At 44.2% G+C, this 19,564-nt stretch overlaps 1 protein-coding gene across 2 annotated transcripts in view; it reads left to right on the plus strand.

Annotated features, from left to right (window-relative positions):
• Positions 1-17,692, plus strand: part of ADRA1D (adrenoceptor alpha 1D) — a 38,502-nt gene extending 20,810 nt beyond the window's left edge. Inside the window, exons 2-3 of one of the 2 annotated variants that reach the window (XM_032444193.2) lie at positions 5,191-5,263; positions 14,021-17,692. In XM_032444193.2, coding sequence (XP_032300084.2) covers positions 5,191-5,263; positions 14,021-14,255 — 308 coding nt within the window. In that variant the 3' untranslated portion in view covers positions 14,256-17,692. The remainder of the gene's footprint in view (positions 1-5,190; positions 5,264-14,020) is intronic. The other variant, XM_015863039.3, reaches the window with a different exon arrangement.
• The last annotated feature ends 1,872 nt before the right edge of the window (positions 17,693-19,564 follow it).

Below are 19,564 nucleotides of genomic sequence, written 5' to 3' on the forward strand. Positions count from 1 at the left end.
ATGGAGAGATTTGAGCATTCCAAGTGTAACAGAGGAGTCCAAAAACCCCCTAGGGTTCTATGGAAGTCTTCACCTCCAGATACACAAGGTTGAAGTGCCATGCCTTGTTTTGGGACCCACATACAAGCACAGCAGCCCAAACAAATTTTCTTCATCCCCTTCATTGCACACACACCAAGACATTTGGTTTTAAGGATTTGGTTCAGTCAGAAAAGCATATTATTTTTTTAATCATCCAAGGAGCTTCTGGCTGCAAACAGTAATTACTATCCTCATTCCTTGCTATCTTGAGCCATGCACTTTGGAAGTCAAATGCATATGCTGAGAAGTCTGGTCTATCTCTGTGATGCTACATGGCCTGATATGTAATTGGGAGATAGCAGCCATCAGCATAGGCAGGATTGTAAGAGCTGGAATCAGGGGATTTATCTGCTTTCCTCTAGAGACAAATGCCAGGAGGTCAGTCTGTGTGTCATCATCATGCTTATCCTGACAGGGCATTCAGCATCCAAGGTACACTGGGAATAAAGCATATTTATTAAGGTACTGATCAGCCGTGATTGCTTGGCAGGCAGTAGAGAAGAGATCAAGCCAGGCTCTGGCACAACTCTTCAAAGCCTCTTAGAGCTGCAGCTGGCTCCTCAGCATAGGCGTCTGCTCCTCCCAAAAAGGGAGTTATGCCTTCCCATTGTGGCTTTCCTTGAAGACGGGCTGGTTTCAGGCACAACTATTTCCATTTTTGAGACTCTCAGAAGATAGAATGCATTGAACAGGGTACAAAAAGCAAAGGAAATAAGGCTGGGACAAGGAGCAACCAGGTAGAGGTCAGGAGACAGGGGTATTATTAGAGAAGCCCTTTCCTACCAAGCATTAACACATCTGCTCCTTCATTACCTCTGGAGGCCTTTAGCCCTATCCCCAGTGGGCTGTAAGCCCCTAAAGTAGAGTACAAGGTCAAGTACCACACTGTATAGCACATGGACACCCCGGGCTTCTCTCGCCAGCTGCTCGGAGTCTCCAGATCTGCCCAGCAGTATTGGCATGTGATGCATTAATTTCTTCAGCAGCACAAGGTATGCAGTTATAAAGCTGCTGGGACCTGAATGGCTGTTTGAAGCTGGCTCTGGTCTCTGCTGATGGCATCTAAAGGGCCTCCATGCAAACATCACCATCAGTGCCAGCCAGTGACAGCCATTCTTCTGAGAGGAAGAGCCCAGAGGGCACTCTGTGGTGCTTGTTTCTTCTCAGCTTTGTTTGCTGTGGGCAATTACTGGCATACCAAAAGATATTAGCCCTGGGTGTGAGAGTGCAGAGAGTCCGACTGTTTTCAAAGATCAACACTGCAGCTCATTGTAATTAATTTAATGTTGACACGATCCCCAAGAAGCAAAACCTTCATTATACTCAATTAAACCTCTTGACACAGAGGCTTGACTCATTGTCAGTCCCTCTAATTAAGAGCAAATGCATAGAGATGTAGACATCACAGCATATGTGCATGTCAAACACAGGGAGGGATGTTGCAGAGGGGAATCAGTCCACTGCTATTCCCACTTCAAGCAGTTTTTGGAGCAGATGTACTGTTCTCAGACAGTTATTGCACTTAGTATATCTGGAGACCACTTGTAACATGACAGTTTTTATACTTGTCTTATATTCAGGTTCCACCTCATTTTGGAACATATTTTGCTAATGTTAGTCACAGTTTGCAAGGCTAGAAGTTTCTGTCTGCTGTGATTTACTGACGACACAAGCAGCTTGTTCAATAACTTCTTCAGCTCACCCCATTACTCAAAAACATGCTTTTTCTTAGAAAGACACCCAGGACTGCAAATAATGGAGAACCCATGTCTCTAGTCATGGCTTTTTCCAGTTCCTTTATATCACTGCTACTAAAAAAGACCGCTTTCTTTCCAATGTAAATTTATCTAGCTATAAATCCAAACCATTAAGCTTTTATACTGCCTTTGGCTGGATTAAAAACTCGTTTGCTATCAGAAATGGCTTCCCCTGTATGTCACTGCAATGCATGAGCAAGCTGCTTCAATTTCTCTTGGATAATGCCAATAGATCACACTCCATTAATTTCACGCTCTAAGTCAAGATTTCCAGACCTTTGCATCATCTCGTAGAGCTCCTCAGAGCATTTTCCATCTCCTCGGCATCTATTCTGCATTGCAGGCACCGAAATGGAACATGGTTTTCCATAAGAGCTCCCTCAATTTTTCACTCTTCTTTGGTCCGGTTCATCTGTTCCTTTTCTTGGCTTGTTTATGATCCGAGTTTTTGTTATTATTACTAACACTCCATGAATCATTGCTCCGAGGTGGATCGCACATGTCTTTTTGCCAGCAGCCTTGACAGCCTTTCTGTGAGGGAGGTAGCTGCAAGATCAAGTCATCAACTGTTACTGGAAAGAAATGTATTTCTCTAAAGAACCATTTCACCAAAATGCTCCCATGTTCTGCTCTTCAGGGTGGAAATGATATTCAAGAGCACTGTTTGTGATACTGGGATTGAAACAGAGGAAAAGTTCCTCCTGTTTATAAGGGTATTTTTTTTCATGCCAGGTGGCCATGAATTTAATGAGAGTTCAGAGTGTAAATATTCTTAAAATCTGTACCGTAACATTCATGCTAGGGACCATCAGGTGACTCAGCTTCACCCACTATTACAAGTTATTTGGGTACAAGCAAGTTGATGGTCCTCAAGAAACACTGAGGCAGATGGTTTCAGCTGCCAGCAAAATTGCTCTTTTCAGTGTTTTGAATATCTGAAGGTGATCTGTAGGAGCAGACTAAAAATCTGGAGCTACAGAAAGCTTCTGTCTGTGTTTTTGCTCAGGGTATAATGGGCAAGGAGCTTGAGAGCTTATGTCCTATAAGCAAGCCTAAAGGCTTGAGGATCTGGGGCAGTGCTCTGTGGGCCTTGGGGACCCACTGGGAGTTCCCCATTGGACACCCAGATTCTTTGCCTTTAGACAACACTGCTGGTGGCAGTCCTCTAGTAAAGCAAAGTCTACATGGCATGGTTCTTTATTCATCAAGTAAACACCTCATCAGGGATGAGGTGGCATGTGTGAAAAAAAATTGTGATGATGGGAGAAGAGGACGTAATAATTATCTGGGATGACACAGTTCTTGACAGGGAATGTCCATGGAAACAGCTCCTTTCTAAGAAGGGGTGGAAAGTCCACTTGGGGTTAGTTCCCTGGAACAAGAAGACAGTATGCAAAATTAGCACATCTAAGAGTTCAATAAGAGTCAAGGACACATTAAAGCAGGCACCCTATATCCCACAGCTATTGCTTTTGAGCAGTGAATGATGAGCAGGGACAGCAAAAAGGCTTATTTATCTGGTGAAAAGGCGAGAGAGAGGCAGGTGGGTATCTCATGGGATGTACACAAATTGCCATGGAAATTGAATGCAAATTTTCATCTTTTCCCCTCAGAATCATAGATTAAAAAAGAAGAAGAGATAGGGCAGAGATAGAGTGAGAACATGTCAGTGGAGAGTGAGCCTCATCTCTGTAATGAGGCTCTTTGAGACATTCATCATCTCCTCTCAGCAAAGATACCATTGCCCTGTGCAGGCATTCAAACCAAGGCAAGGTCCTTCCATTCTCTCCCCTCCCCCAATAAAAGTATTCTTAAGACTCCCTGTGGCTATAAACCTTGAACAAAACAACCATGATGGTGGTTGGACTGTTGTTATAAACCTTCCCAGCATCCCAGTGCTCATCCCACGCTCAGCTCTGCTGTTAGGTCAGCTATATAACTATTTTTTTGTGTATTTTATGTCATTTTACCTTCTATTCAGCCATGACATCCAGATGTGTGTTTCAAGTAAGAAAAGGATTGTCTGGGATTTCTGGGCTTGTCACATCTTTCCACTGACAGGTTGTGACATTACTGTGACAAAAGAGTGGGAAGGGACCTCAAGGGACCATCAAGTCCAACCTCAAAACAACAGTGCTGGCAAATAAAGGGGATAAGGGGCCAATGCATTCCCCACATGCTTGGCACTGCCACAGAGAAACTATCCCAAACCAGGATGAGCGTGAACATCCATCCCTTGGCTCTGCTGCCCATTGCACCAAGTCCAGGCCAAACTCTTTCCATGGTCCCTACTAACAGCCTGAGTGCCCCTCAGTCAAAACTTGATCCCTTGCTCTGTCCCTGTTGACCTTACCCAGAAATACAGCTTAAGCCCAACACCTCTAAATAACCGGATGAAAAGATGCATAACAGGACTTATCAGACAGATGACATGATCCTCACCATGAAGGTGGGAGCAAGGGCCAAGGGGTGTCCTTCGTAGCACTACATACGATGTCTTATCCCTCCAAGTTAAGGCTTCAGGAACTGCATGGAGCTATGAGGATGTTGTTATCAGAATTCCTGTTGTATTTTTGGAGCCTTGTTACAGTGACCCATTGTTTTCTGGGGGGTGAAAAAAAAAAGCCTGCTTGGGGAGTGTAATGTTTTTAGAGCTTGATATCAGCTGAAAGCTGGTTTTTAGGTTTGGGAGATACAGAGCAGCTTTCAGCTGTCTCTTTGGAATAATTTCAGGCTGGCAAGAAAAAGAAAATACAAACTTTTTAAAAAGTTTTCCTTCTTGTCAGAAGAAGTCAGAAAGAACAGCAAACAATGAATAACTGCAGATTTTGCCGTGCAGTCTAACTGTAGAAGGGCCGTGCCTTGGAGCTTTGGTGCGGAAACCGGGCATGTGTTGGAGGATTTTCCACACTGAGTTTGACAAGAAACAAGAAGTTGGCTGGCTGGTCTTGAATAACCCCTCCTGAGCCCACACAACAGGTTCTGGTTTTTCATGAAAGCTGAAAATACCAGCCTCCCTCGGTCTTTCTTCTCCACCCTTTCCTCCATGACATCACAGCTCGCAGCTCTCTGGAGGATGCTGTTCAGCATCTTTCATAGCCAATGACTCCAGGAAGGGGCACGGGCTGCAAGTGGTGCTGTGCCAGGCTCTATGGCCGGTGACGTGCTGTCTGCTAGGCTGTGATATAAACAAAATGTCCTTGGGACTGGTATGGTGGAAACACACTAAGGAAGCTCCCACACCTCCTCCAATAGCTTTCCAAAAGCTGGCGTCCCGCCACTGCCAAGTTCTCCATGCTTAGGGCCATAAGCACCACAAACAATCAGCTGAAAACAGTTTTTCACCTTTTAGGTCAATCATCCTTTCTCTATTTGTGCCCTGGTGATGCCTACCCACTCAAGGTGATTGCTGCTTGCTTCGCACTGTAAGTTAAAGCCAGGACTCATGAATTTTGCTCTGGGGGAGAATTTTCTTTGGGTTGGGCCCAGTGAAAAATTGACTTTTTCCTTTGCGCTTCTCAGATCTGGCCTTAGTGTACATAAAATGCCATGTGTTCCCAGCAGGATTCGGCCCTTCCAAAGCCTTCCCTGCAGCCAAATCTGATCTACATATTTACGAGCTTGTAAACAGGACGGGGCGGGTGAGTTCACATTCTTAGAAAACCAAGTGCAGAGAAAAGAACTTCTGAGTTGGAAAAACAAAGAGTAGTCTTGGGACCGACCCAGCAAACACAGTGATTTTTCCAAGGCTCAGATGACTTGCTTGGGAATCATTCTCCTCTTTCTTTTCTCCAGGATTTCCCAAGCTTTCTACTTAGTGGGGAAAAAAAATAAAAAAAATAAAAAAATGCACATTCTCAATGTTTCTGACAGCAGTGGAAGAGACAGTTTGACAGAAAAGGGATATCTTGTCTTGGAGATGGGTTGAAGCCAAGCTTCCGTTTGTGGAACCCACAGAGGAACAATAATTACTTGCATAGGAAGTTTTATGAGAACACTCAACACTGCTGAAAGGATTTGCATAGAGAAAGCCAGTTGCAGTAACTGGCACAAAGTCATTGTGTTTTCTAGTAAATGCGAGAACCAATAATCTAGAACAGTGGATCCAGAGTTGTGGCCTCCAGACCTTGCTGGTCCACGAAATCTTAATAAACGGTTAAGCGAACTGTTAAGGGAGCCAAGCAGTCTTCCAAAAGTGATGAGGATTAACAGCTCCTGGTTCAGGAGAGAACAACCAGTTTAAAGCCCTGTACTGCACTGATTCACCATTTATAGATACAGAAGAACAAAGTTTTGCGGCAAGAGCTGAAGAAACATTTTTGCAACCTACTTGCAAAAATCTTTGATGACGTGCCATGAAATATATGCATCAAACAAATTATCAGAGGGTTACATCATATCAATGTGTCTACTGACTTACCCACCTTGTTGGGAAGATCTTCATCACTTCATTCATTGTAATATATCAGGTTTCCTCAAGTAGATTATTGTGATGAATCTTCAGTAGATCCCTCCAGAATAATTTTTGCCATCTCTCTTCCTTAGTTATTGTGCATTAGTCTTGATTCAGTGTGCATTTAATTGAGTTGGCAGCCACCTTTGTGCTATATTTTCATCTATCTAAATAATGATGCTGAGAGTCATAAAACTCTGGTTGATTTTTTAGAATAGTCCATTAAATAAGTCACTCAGTATTTCCTAATATTGATCAGGTGTTGAATTAATGTGAAGTCTATTGGGAACCTCTGCTGACAAAGGGTGAAAAACAAATCCAATGGATTGCCAATGGAAGCTAGTTGGGAATGCAAAGAAGTAGAAATTCCCCTTAAACTCACACATCTCCTTTTGCAGGGGGACTGAATGGACAGGAATATGCAGTATATATTCCCAGCCAACCCCATGTTGAACTTAGCCCCATACTGACTTCCCATAGCATGTTTTTTCTTGGGAAATAGCAAAGTCACAGCAGTTTTTCAGCAGTTGTATGAATAAGCCAAGAAAGATACAACAGGATGATAAAAATTCCACCAGCCTCCTACATTTAACCGACCAAGTCACACGTGTGAGACAGCAATGCAAACATCAGGATGCTAAGGATGTAACTGGAAGGCTGTTAGCTACATCTATGGAGTTATGGACCACCAAAACAGCATTTTATGCAAATCAGCAGTTTAGGACAATATTATCCATGGCTGGGAATTGTCAGAGGTTGGCTTCATACACATTGTGCTACTGGTTAGGGAACTTGAATATGTAGCATCTTTGGATTATCTGTGCCTATAGTTGAAGTTTTGTCCATAGAATAACAGAATTATAGAATAGTTTGAGTTGGAAGGGGCCTTTAAGATTCATGTAGTCCGACAAACAAAATGTGCAGTGTTCCACTTCGAAGACCACGTCTGCTCCTACGTTACAAAACATGCCTGTAAATCCTTCCCTCCCCCACAGGACACTCATACTGGCTGCAATACCCAAAAGTGTGTCCGAGACATTATCATGCACAGAAGAGTTTGCCAGGCTCAGATGAAGCAACACCATCATGCTCAGGACACTCAAGCATTTGTACAACAGAGAGCTACGGGAGTGCTCCTCTCTGAATGACACACTGATTTTTGTATTGCCCTGGAGGGAACCTAGCAACATCGCATGGCCATTGTGTTCATTCAGATCCTGAGCCAGATGGAAATTTTCTTTTCAGAGGCTGCTCCAAGCTTGTTTCCTCTGTTTAACCATGCAGGCAAGAATTTCACTGCGGTCTCTGTTGTGCTTGCTCTAACATCAGCAAGTGAATTCCAGTCTTCAGCCTGCTCAAACAGAAAGATGAGCTCTTGACATGCAACTCGGTTACCCTGATTTCTTCCTTCTCTCTGGAGACTTATTATTGTTATTTTTCCTCATTTGCATCAGGCAAATAAAAACCTTCCTTATATTTCCCTTTGGATGTGCCAAATTGGTGAGCCTTGCAGACGTGCTTTTGTTTTGTTTTGTTTTCTTTTCCTAATTTTATTTACATCCTTTTGCTGAGTCTCATAATTTTAAGGTTTGTTTTAAAGTTCCCTTTGGGGCTGGAGTCAGGCTGTTATCTGTGAATCATTAAGGAATAGGCATTTGGATATACATCTATCTTTCCCATGCATAATAGATGCTGCAAAAAATATTACTTTTAAGGGAGTCTGTACTAGAAGCCAAATGAAAAAATAAGAAGAAAAAAAAAAAAAAAGGCCAACATCTTTGTCTTTTTATTAATCCTGTGACTCATTTTTAAAGCCCATCCTCCTACATACTTCTGATGGCAAGTTCATCAGGTGACCTGGGACTGATGGTCAACAGCAACCCAGGTCCCGACTTCACTGCAAGCATGAGACAGCAAATGGGTCAACACTGCTTTCTACAAAATGTGAAGCAGACATTCAGTCCTGCTCTTCATTCCCTTGCAAAAAAAGAATTGTTTTCTTGACCATTTTTTCAAAGCTTTAAAAATGGATAAGTGAGTTTGGTTTGCAACATTCAACCACAGATGTGGTTTCAGAATGTCTCTGCCTTTGCTCAGACAGGTCCTGCCCCAATTCATGTCCACAAAGCTTCTGTTAGATATCAGGATTCAGGGAAAAACACTCAATCTGCTGACAGAAGTACTTTAAATGCATGGTTTTATAATCATACCACAGGGCTACAGTGCTGGAATTCATGGGAATCCACTCTTGCCTCTTCTACAGACCCAAGACTGTTTGCTCTATACATCTTTAGAGCAAACTCTGTGCAGCAGCAGGCCATAGTCCCTAAGGGTAAATTAATTATTCCTTTATTATCTTGTGCGAGACATTCATCTTTAGAGATCCCTAATTAAATATGGGAAACATTAGATTCAGTTCAAGATAATGAATCTTTATGCATGATGCTAGCATGGGGTATCCCATTCCTTGGAAGAATAATGCTAAGGATGTATGCTCTTTTTGGAGCTTGTCTTCTGCTGTTTTTAGTTGTGTGACCCCAAACAAAGCATCAGTGCCCTCTCAACCTATACACTGGGTCCAGACTTGTCTTCATTGTACTTTGAAAACTTGATCTCTGCTCTCTGGTGACAATGACAGGACCCAAAGGAATGACATGGAGCAGCATCAGGGATGGTCGGGTGGGGGTTAGGGCAGTGGGGGTGGAATAGCATACCCAGAGCAGTGAGCACAGCCCTGAGCTACTAGAGCTCAGGGAGCTTTTGGACAATGCTCCCAGACATAGAGCTTGGATTTGGGATGGTCCTGAATGGAAAGAGGAGTTTAAGTTGATCCTTATGGGTGCCCTCCAACTCAGGATATTCTATGATTCTGTACTTCATAGTCTCTGGCCCAGAGTCTCTCTTAGGCCCCACATAGGCCCTTTCCCAGTGGTCCTACAAAATAATTAATCTCTTGCAGAAGTGATGGGTCTCTGGAAGAACAGCCCACCAGAGTGGATCTTTAGACTTAAACAGATGCTTTGCATTGTATGCCCTGTGATGTGGCATAAAGGCATATGGAAGTGGTTAAGGGTGCAGGGCCTGCTGCAACATTGCTAGGGGACTTCATAGTCATGTCCTGGTGGCCTTTTGAGAGCAGTCTCCAGAGTGAACTGTTCCCTGGATGAGATGTATCTGGAGGGATCGAGCTGGAGCATTCTAAGCAAATTAGCACTTTGGACAAGTTAAGTTTCTGTTGATAGATCCTCTAGTTGCTGTTAGTTTAGATCTTAGAATCACAGAATCATTAAGTTCAGAAAAGACCTTAGAGCTCATCCAGTCCAATTGCCAGTCCAATCCCACCATGCCCACTAACCATGTCCCTAAGTGCCACACCTGCCCTTGTCTTGAAATGGAAGTCACAGGGGAAACTGTTACGTGGAAAGATTGCAAGACTTTTCCTAAGACAGGAGACTATGAGATGCCAATGACACTTAAGGATGAAATTAATCCCAAATCACCCTGATCTGCCTTTATATAATGTGGTATCTACCCATGAGCTAAGAGTTTCAGTCCAGTTGGGAGAAACTGAGTGTGATTCACCTGGCCAGTATGAGTTAAAGCTTCACACTGAGATAGATTACTCCATCCATTACATTGACACTGTCAATTATGCCACTGAGTGAAAGAGGAGCCCTGGGACCTTTTTAGATGCCTAAACTTAGGCAGGTGAGTTGATTAGCAGGTAGATTTTCTTGGAACGATTCACATGGCAATGGCTTGCCTTGGTCATCTTACTTGGCGTAAAGCCCCAGTGAGAGCTCTGAGAGGAAAAGAAAGCAATTTCAGCCAAATTTCTACTGATGTGGTGTAACTTAAGAGGAAAGCTAAGGAGACATCATAGAATCAAGAGTTGGAAAGGTTCTTCAAAGGTCATCTATTCAAACTCCCTTGCAATGAAGAGGGACATCTGGTAGATAAGTTGCCCATGGTCTGATCCAGCCTTGACTTAAAAGTCTCAAGGAACAGGGCATCAACCACATCTCTGGGCAAACCACAGCCCAGAGAGGACATGTTTGGAGAGCAGTGAATTACACCAGTAAACTATGAGAATAAGTTTCTGCCACATTATTATTTGCTTGCTTATGAGAAAACCACACTCAGTTCTCAAATTTGGTATGCTATTGAAAGTGTCAAGGTTAACCAAAACTTCCAGAAACCTGCATGGATGGTATCTTCCATCTTTGCAACTTTCCTTCTGCCCTCAGCCCTAACACAAGGCTTCCCTGAGCCCACCACCACATTGTAGATCATCCTCTCTACCACAGGGATCTTGCATTCCAAATATACATAAACATCATGGGCTTTGGCATTTCTGGAAATCTCCAGAAAGAGCCTATCCAACCACCAGTATGGAACAAAACAGTGTTGCCAAGAATGTCAGCAATGCGTAGGGAAGGGGTGGTTTCTCCATGCTCTTCTTCCCAGCAGGATCAGTGTGCAGAAGTTCAGAGAAACAGGCATGCCTACATGCAGCAATGCACACAAGCGGCTTACCAGGGTTTTCATTGGTGTGACAGAAGCTGTTGCTTATCTGCAGCTTGTTTATGGGGTCGGGCCACAGCTGGAAGGCTCACAGGCTTGAGGAATTCCACTCAATATCCTAACGCCATCGTCCTCTGGGGAAAATGCTGGAGTCACTGTGAACATACTGTCCTCCTCCCTTCGCCAAGCAGCTCTTCCATCCTAGGAATACAGCGAACTCCCCCATCACCCCAAGATATGCCACCAGTTGCTGGGAGGTGTTAACCCTCTGTGAACCCTGATATGCTTACAGATGACCAGAGGGAGTTATTGACAGTAGATGGAGGAGAAGGTTGTAAAAGACTGGCCAGAACTTCAGTCTTGGGGATCTTAGAGCTCTTTCCAGCCTTCATGATTCTGTGATTCTATGTCCCATTGTCCTACTGCTCAATTCATAAACCTTCCATCTATCAAAATAAAATTGAATGATCGTGTGTACAAAGAGCAAGCTAATTCTCTCCATACTTTATTTTTTTCTTAAATAAGGTCCCAGAATCTCTTTCTTAAAAGCAACTTCCCAGTGATTACCAAGGTAGCCAAATGCTCCAGTGTACACAAGATTACAAGCCAGCGAACTATTCTGGGGACTCCCTGCCTTGTTCTGTTCATCCCAGTGTGATCAAAAGAGGAAACCATGGATGCACACAATACACGTCTCTTCCAAGGGCATGCTTATTTGCATGGTAATTATGATGGTAATGAGTCCCTTGTCTTCAGATGTACTCAAGGTGCTAGGGGGTGAACACCAGCCAGGGAGTTCATAGCTTATGCTGTTCAGTTTGCATTTACAGTGTGGGTGCTAAAACAAAGAACATAGAACTGTGTGCAATGAAGTTTTATTTTCCTATTTCTCAATTAAAAAGAAGTATTCTGCATAAAGCCATGCTTCCTCTAAGAACTAAAGTGCACACTGCAAACAGGGTTCACAGTAACACTGTGAAAGAGATGATGGCAACCATCCTCCTTCTCCAGTGGGTAAACTGAGGCACAGAACCTCTCCCTTGACAAGAATATGAGAGAGATTTCATGCCTCAAGAATTTATTTGCCTGTCTTGGCTCCCAGTGCTCACAGCAAGCTGTGGAAGAGTCAAGATTGGACAATGTAAGGTCTTACTGCAGGGCTGAAAGGCAGGGAACCCATCATCCTGGAGGTTGGACCCCATCAGGATGGAACAGGGGTGAGCCCAGCAGGAAAATCAGAGAGTCATAGAATGGCTTGGATTGGAAGGGACCTCAAGGATCATCAAACTCCAACCCCCATTCCACAGGTAGGGCTTCCAACCTCTGTATCTAACAGCAGACCAGGCTGCCCAGGACCCCATCCAACCTGGACTTGAACACCTCCAGGGATGGGGCATCCACAACCTCTCTGGGCAGCCTATTCCAGCACCTCACCACTCTCCTGGTAAAGAGCTTCCCCACCCAAAATGTACTCATCCATTGCTGCCAAGACCTGAAATTAAGAATAGGAATTGGTGTTGATCTTAGAAACCTACCACTGGTCCATTTTGCATCAGGATGGAGTGTTGCATCAGGATCCTTGGGGTGGGCTGGAGGTGCAAGAAAAGGGGAAGGCTTGAAGCCCAGGTGGCTGGAGAATGGAGGAGACACTAAATGCAGTGCAAGTGGAGACTGCTCCAGCACTGCTAGAGTCTAAACACTCCACAGACGGTTCTTTCTGTGGTTAGAATTTGATGCTGTGATTCAAGCAGCCAATAAACCTCTAAATTCAGCACTATCTCAGAAGGAATAAACTCTTTGACTCAAACACAGCTGCAGTAGGGGCACAGCTTCTGCAGACCTCTATCCTCGCTGTTTGAAACCATGGGCTGCACCACCAGGAGCTGCTCATTACTCTTCAAATGCCATCCATCTCCATGACAGCCCCAGGTCTTTTCAGCACAGAGACATCAGGCCTGCTTGCTATCCTAACTGAATGCCACCCACAGCACATATTGACAGCCAGCATGTGCTCCAGCCCTATGGCTTGAGTTGGCCTATGGCAGATATTTAATTTGTACTTCTGTCTGTGTGCTTTCCCTGCCCTAAACATCAGAAAATGTGAAGATCTCTCTATGGTGGGGTATCCCACATACCCCACTGTGTATGAGCCAACATATCCCACTGAGCCCCTATTACAGACCACATCTGTCTGCAGACTCTGCACTGTTAAAGGATGGGTGAATATAAGAAAGCTTTGCTGAAATCAGAGCTCTGAGTGTCCTGGATGATGGCTTTTTTGTTTGGGTTTATTTTGTGGATTTTTTTCCCTATCAAAAAAAGTAGAAAACCATCAATGTTGGGACTTTTAATGCAGTCTGTGGAAGCTCGGAGCCTCAGTCTTGAATATCTGGCACCTGTTTGACTGTTTTGACACCAGGCTTTTGAGCACAGGGAAAATACTAATGATATCCAGAGCTAATGTTATTTACTAAAATACAAATTAACGCTCAGTCACATGGTGGCGTGATTTGTCATCCAGAGCTAAAATTAAAAGAAATTAAGGCTGAGTCAGAAAGTTATTTTGGATCTGAGTGGGTAATGCGAAGGGATGGGGCCATGTGGGAACAACACTGACATCTTCTGGCTGCAAAGGAAACCTCTGCTTTCTTAGGAATGCCAGCAGGAACATCCAGCACAGAAGTGGTGTTCAAAATCAGGTTGAATGGGGCCTTGGACAGCCTGACCTAGTGCCTGAAGTATTGGACATCCCTGCCTGCAAGGGGGTTTAGAACTGGATGGTCTTTGAGGTCTGCCTCCCCAGACTATCTAATCTTATCCCCAAAACGATACCCTCAGACATTGCTATAAGGTCTCAGAAAGCAACTCGGTCTCAAGATATGGAAGATGCCTCATGGATTTGGCTCTCCTGCATCAGTTTAGAGCAGGACAGTGACTACAAGCCCTGTTACAGTGGAGGCTGGGAGGGTCCTGCCAATGGCATGGTATTATCTATCTTCATGTTCTATGCCTTCCAGTATTGTAGTGCCTAGATCTTCACTTTTGTAGCAATAATATTGCAAGTTCCAGACCTAATATCAGAAACATACCTTCAGCTTTCTTTTAGGGCTCACCTTCTAAGAAATGTCTGTCCACCAGCCTGGCTACACTGTGCTGCCATGTCCTTCCACTTCTTCTAACCTTATTTCTTTCCATCTCTTCCAAGGTTCTTTCTTCCCATCTCTGAAGCCCTCAGAAATGGTCTTCAAGGTCATCTTCTGGCTGGGATACTTCAACAGCTGCGTGAACCCTATCATCTACCCCTGCTCCAGCAAGGAGTTCAAGAGAGCATTTATCAGGCTGCTCAAGTGCCAATGCCACCGCAGAAGACGGCCCATCTGGCGTGTCTACGACCACCACTGGAGAGGGGCCTCGGTGAACAGCTCTGTGCAGGACTCTGAGACAGACCTGAGGCCCAGGATTAGCACCCTGAACAGCTCCTTCATATTTAACTCCTCCTTGCAGGAGAGAGCTAGCAAGAGGCGAACACTCAGCTTCAAGGGCTGGAAAATGCTCACTCCTTTCCAGAAACCAGCATCCACCCAGCTGAAAGAGAAGATGAACAGTCTTTCTAACAAAATCCGGGGAGGGTCCAGCAAAGGAGGAGTGACAGCCACCTACAAGACAGAGGTGGAGTCTGTCTCTATTGGGATCCCTCATGACTTTATGGAAACCATTGACTATCAAACCTATGATTTAACAGACTGCTGTGGTCTGAGAGAAACGGATATTTGAAGCCACTGGGACAAAGTGTTGATGGTTTCTTTAGTGGTATCTTGCAGAAACACAAAGGGGTACCATCTGTGGGTCTGTCAGGCAGATTGGAAGCAGCAATCAGGTATAAAATGCAGTTGTCCAAAGGTTTTGGAAGTATCCTCCAAGGAGACATTAATCCCTTCTATGGGATTATGGGTTCCTCAAATAAGAGAGGATGTAATATCCCATTGTAATGAGCTGTGGCAAGAAGAGAAAGTGTGGGGTGCATCTGGCCTTCAGAAAAGGTCTGTTTCCTCCAATGAGATGTTTATCTTGTACTTTGGAGGAAGCTGTCCAATTAAGGGAGAACAAGATGTCTCCTTTGCCTTAAAAACACCACTACTGGAAGGACTGAACCCTGAAAGGTGCCAACTCTGCCTTAGTACACATGATAACATTTCCATCCAGAGGTGGCATCCAGAATGGATGTTGTAAGCAGGAGGTGGCAGCTGATCCTTTAGACAACAGGCTGGGAGCTTGCAGGGCCATGGGGCTCAACAGGATCTCTGGTCCAGGCCTTTGCCTCAGTGAGCAAACAGCAGTATTCTCAAGCAGGGCTGGGAGATCTCGTCCCTCAGCCATCATGTTTGCAGTGCCCAGAGCTTTGCCACCACCACATCACCTAATTTTAGGACAGAGGAACAGTCCAGATGTATACACTGCTCCAATGGGCATGCAGGTCTTTCTTCTCTAATTCCAACCTGTGATACATTTCTCATTCCACTTTCCAGAGGAAAAATGTGCAGCCCACTTTGTTCCAGCTGCTGTGACACAGAGAAAGCAACTTCTTTCGATGTCAGCCATCCCTAGTCTTTTTCTTTCCCTTTCTTATTCTCACTTGCTGTTTCTGTCAAACAGCACTGAGTAAAAATGCATCTTAGGTGCTTTGCTTGTGTTCACACTCAACCAGACCTGTGGCTCAGAAGAGATGTGGGGGGCTTGCTTCCATTACTCATAGAGCCAGAACTTAAATGGAGCTGGCATGCAGTGGGAGCTCCCTCATATGGATGCATCTTCTCTCCAGTCAGGATCATACTGTGACCCAAGAAAACAGTCAAATTGCACCAGGAAGATAGAAATTGGAAACTAGGAAGGATTTCTTCATGGAGAGGATGGTCAAGCACTGGAGCAGGCTCTCCAGGGAAGTGGGGGAGTCCACATCCCTGGAGGTATTTAAGAGATGGATGGATATGGCACTAGGGGACATAGCTCAGTGATGGGACTCAGTGAGTCAGGTTGATGGCAGGACTCTGTGATCATGATTGTCTTTTCCAACCCACATGATTCAATTACTTTATACTCATGACTCCTTTCCCAGGCAGCTTTCCTTGTTCCTGACACATCAAAGCCTTAGCAGCACTTACCCTTGGTTAGTATGGACAAAAGCTGTGTTAATAAGGGTATGGGGTTTTAATTTTGCCCTACTTACAGTCTCACAGTTTCCTCAGGGAGGCACCATGGTCTCCACCCAGGAGCTCAGGGAGGATGGAGTTGGAACAGGATAGCTCAGCCCCAAGCTCACAGACCCTGAACTGAAGAGCTCAAAAAACCTTGCTTGGTCATGTGTTCTAGGCATTGTCATTATCAAGTTTCAGGCTGTCAAAGGAGCCAAAGAGCTCTCAGGCATGGCATGGAGAATGCAACTTCCTTCTTACTGTTCCTCTGCTTTAAAGGAAATCTAAACCCATGCTGAGAGACGGCACCCAGAGTAGACCCTATCTCAGCACCCATAGAACCTTTCTGCCCTTTACTCAATGCAATGGACTCTGAACTGGATGACTTACTGCAGATTTTGACCAAATATTTTCCTCCCAGTCATTAACCTCATCAAGACAAATGGGCAGCACTGCACTTACACTAAACCCAAATGCGTTACTGCCTGCCTGTGAAAGTCTAGTCGAGGGAAAGATGGGCATTTGTCATTAGATGCTTTCTGATGCTCAGGAGCAGATCTGCCTCAGTGCTGCTGCACAGCCTCTTTCAGAATCCAGCCAGACACCCATAGCACTGAGTAATGTGCTCGTCTGTGACCATACTGACACACATGCACTCTTTATTACTTTTATATATGTGATACATAGAGAAGGGAAAGAAAGACTATTCTGAGGTCTTTCTGTCTCTCAATCCCAGTCTTACAGGATAAAGGCTTACAGGATAGAAAAGGAAGATTAAATCTGTTTAAGCACTCATATGCATACACATATGGATACACACACAACAATGCCCATGCTCTGGCCCATTTACTTTTCCCCATTGCAGCTGTGGGTTTTTAATCAGGCCCCAGAAGATACTCTACAAGGTGCTGTAGGAAAAAATCTTGAGCTCCACTACTCCACATTAAGAGAAAACACTAATTTCTCATCTAAAGCCCTCCTCTCTTTTAGGATATTGCATCAGAAGCATTCATACTGGGACTGGATTCTGTACACCTTCATTTAGGGGAGACTGGGTCTGCCTGTGCTCCAGGGGAAGGACAATGTTGTATGAAATGTGACCTAAGTATTTAAGATTGTGCATTTCCCTCTGATTTCATTAAACTCCAAGCTTGGAAAAACAAGCTCAAACTTCAGGAGGTAAATTTTATCTGATCCCATTGATTTTTGTAGACCAACAAGGGGTGTGACCAGCTGAAGATAAAACCCCATTTCTCCACATTTTCCAAGCAAGCCATCCCCAAAGCACTCAACCCTTGGTTATCCAACAGCAATCACCTCATTGCACTGGCTTTGTGCCACTGTTGCATCATCAGAGCTTGCTGCTTCAATGAGTCAAGTGTTGAGTAGTGAAGACTCTCACGAGTCCCATCTGAGGAAGAAAGAAGGTTCCTATCAGCCTGAGCTGGACAGCAGTTGGGTTGCATTACTATTGTTTACAGTGTGTATATAAGTGTACATTTTCTTTAGCAGACATTGGAATTTTTTATGTATAGATTTTTATTTTTCATTCCCAGACGTATTTATTAGCCGGAGTATTTCTGTTTTGTGATTCAAGTAATGTTGGATTGATGTAAGCTCTATGAAACAGAATGCACATATTTTTGTTTATTTGTACCAAATACATGCACAAACCTGTCTAAAACATGGCTGTGAACTGCTGCTGTGTCTGATTTTTATAACACAGGTTGTAGGGGATGAGGGATGAAGGAAGTAAAATCTATATACTACCAGCCACTGTGTTTTTCACAAAGGTTTTTTATTTTCTAATTCCACAAAGATTATCATTCCCACAGGTGAGAATTTGTGATGACAGGTCAGAAGAGAACATCATCTCCCTCATCCCACATAGGATAAAGGGGTTGGGCCAAGCTATGCCTTCTCCTAGAAACTACCTGTAGCAGAAGGGATGTGGATGCAGCCATGACTCAAGGGAATGAAGATGGAAAGAGGAGTGAAAGCTATTGCACAGCCTGTGGGATTTGTATGGTTTATGGGATTTGAGTTGTTGATGGCATTGTTTAGTCTGGCTGGGATTATTCAGTCAGATGAAGATGCTCAGGGGAGATATTATTTCTCTCTACAATGTCCTGAAAGGAGATTGTAGTGGGGTGGGACTTGGACTCTTCTCACAGTTAACAAGAGGTTATGGCTTTACATTGCTCCAGTGGAGGTTCAGATTATGGATTAGGAAACATTTCTTCTACAAAAGAGTGTTCAGGAAAGATGGTGGGGTCACCACCCCTGGAGGTGTTCAAGGAAAGAGTAGATGTGTCACTGAAGGACATGGTTTAGTGGACATGGTGGGGATGGGTCAGTGGTTGGACTTGATGATCTTAGTGGTCTTTTGCAATCGTAATGATTGTATGATTCTATGATTATGCTCAGGTCTGGTAAAAGAATGCCCATCAGAGTAGGATTTTTGAAGGAAAACTGAAATCTCAGCTTATTGAAGATTTCTGTAGGGAAGAAAGGAATCGTTTTCCTTCTAAAGTTCAAATTCCATCATCAGTCACACGCACACACAAAAAAAAAAACACTAAAAAACCTACTCATGGTGATATAAAACAGCATTTCACATGCTTCAGCTTCACTCTAGGTAGTTCATTTCCCTGAATGCATCCTTATACCAGGCAGCAGTTCCTCATGGCTGTGTTATGGGAAAGGCTCTGAGCTGGAAATCCCAAAGGGGAAAACAGGTTAAGAACAGAAGATAACTGCCCCACAGAACTCTAGGGCAGCATCATATAACGGAGTCTGAAATGCAGTGAAGGAGGGAGCAGAGCTCTGAAAGCATCCAACAGTGGTATCCCAGAAATAGTTCTTTACAATGCAAATGATGGAACATAACCCAAGGCTTTCTATCCTTCAGAAACAGCTCTCTGATTGCAGCTCAACAGCTCCAGGGCAAGACTGTCATGACTGACCTATGTATTTTGGTTGTGCCTGTGTGTGGCTGAGTCAGGCTGACACTGAGGAAGGAGACAGATGCCATGTCCTCTAGCAAGCCTGAAGCAAACAATGCTCTTGGCTGATGCCACTCTCAGTTTCTGAAGGGAATTCCTTCCTTTCTGCATGACTGACAAGCTTGGCTGATGCACTGCATGAATTCCAGGAGGAAAGTGCTAGTTGACTTTCTCTAAGGCACGTTGAGCAAGACCCATGCCATAGTTACAAGGGCTGAATGAGTCTTCAGAGCCAGAACCACAGTGCTGAGCTGAGCATCTCTTCTCACTCCAAGTTTAATCCATAGTATAAACTGTGTGACTAAGACACAATCAGGGATTAGGGTTGTGTAGTAAAGGGTGATGCTGGTCCAACCTCATTTTGACTCAGTCATTTCATCTCTTTGCAACCTCTAAAAGACCATGTATATCTTCATGCAGCCTTCCAGGACTGTGATGAACTCGTCAGCATTTGAGACAGCATTTGGTGAGCTGATGGGTTTGGTTCCCAATGAGAAGAAGCTAAAGCTTCTGCACACAGACCTACCATCATCATCAACCAAAACAGGTACATCA

This window comes from Coturnix japonica, chromosome 4 (genome assembly GCF_054131305.1).
Source record: "Coturnix japonica strain WE chromosome 4, WE-NBRP24, whole genome shotgun sequence".
In the NCBI taxonomy this organism is placed as follows: Eukaryota; Metazoa; Chordata; class Aves; order Galliformes; family Phasianidae; genus Coturnix; species Coturnix japonica.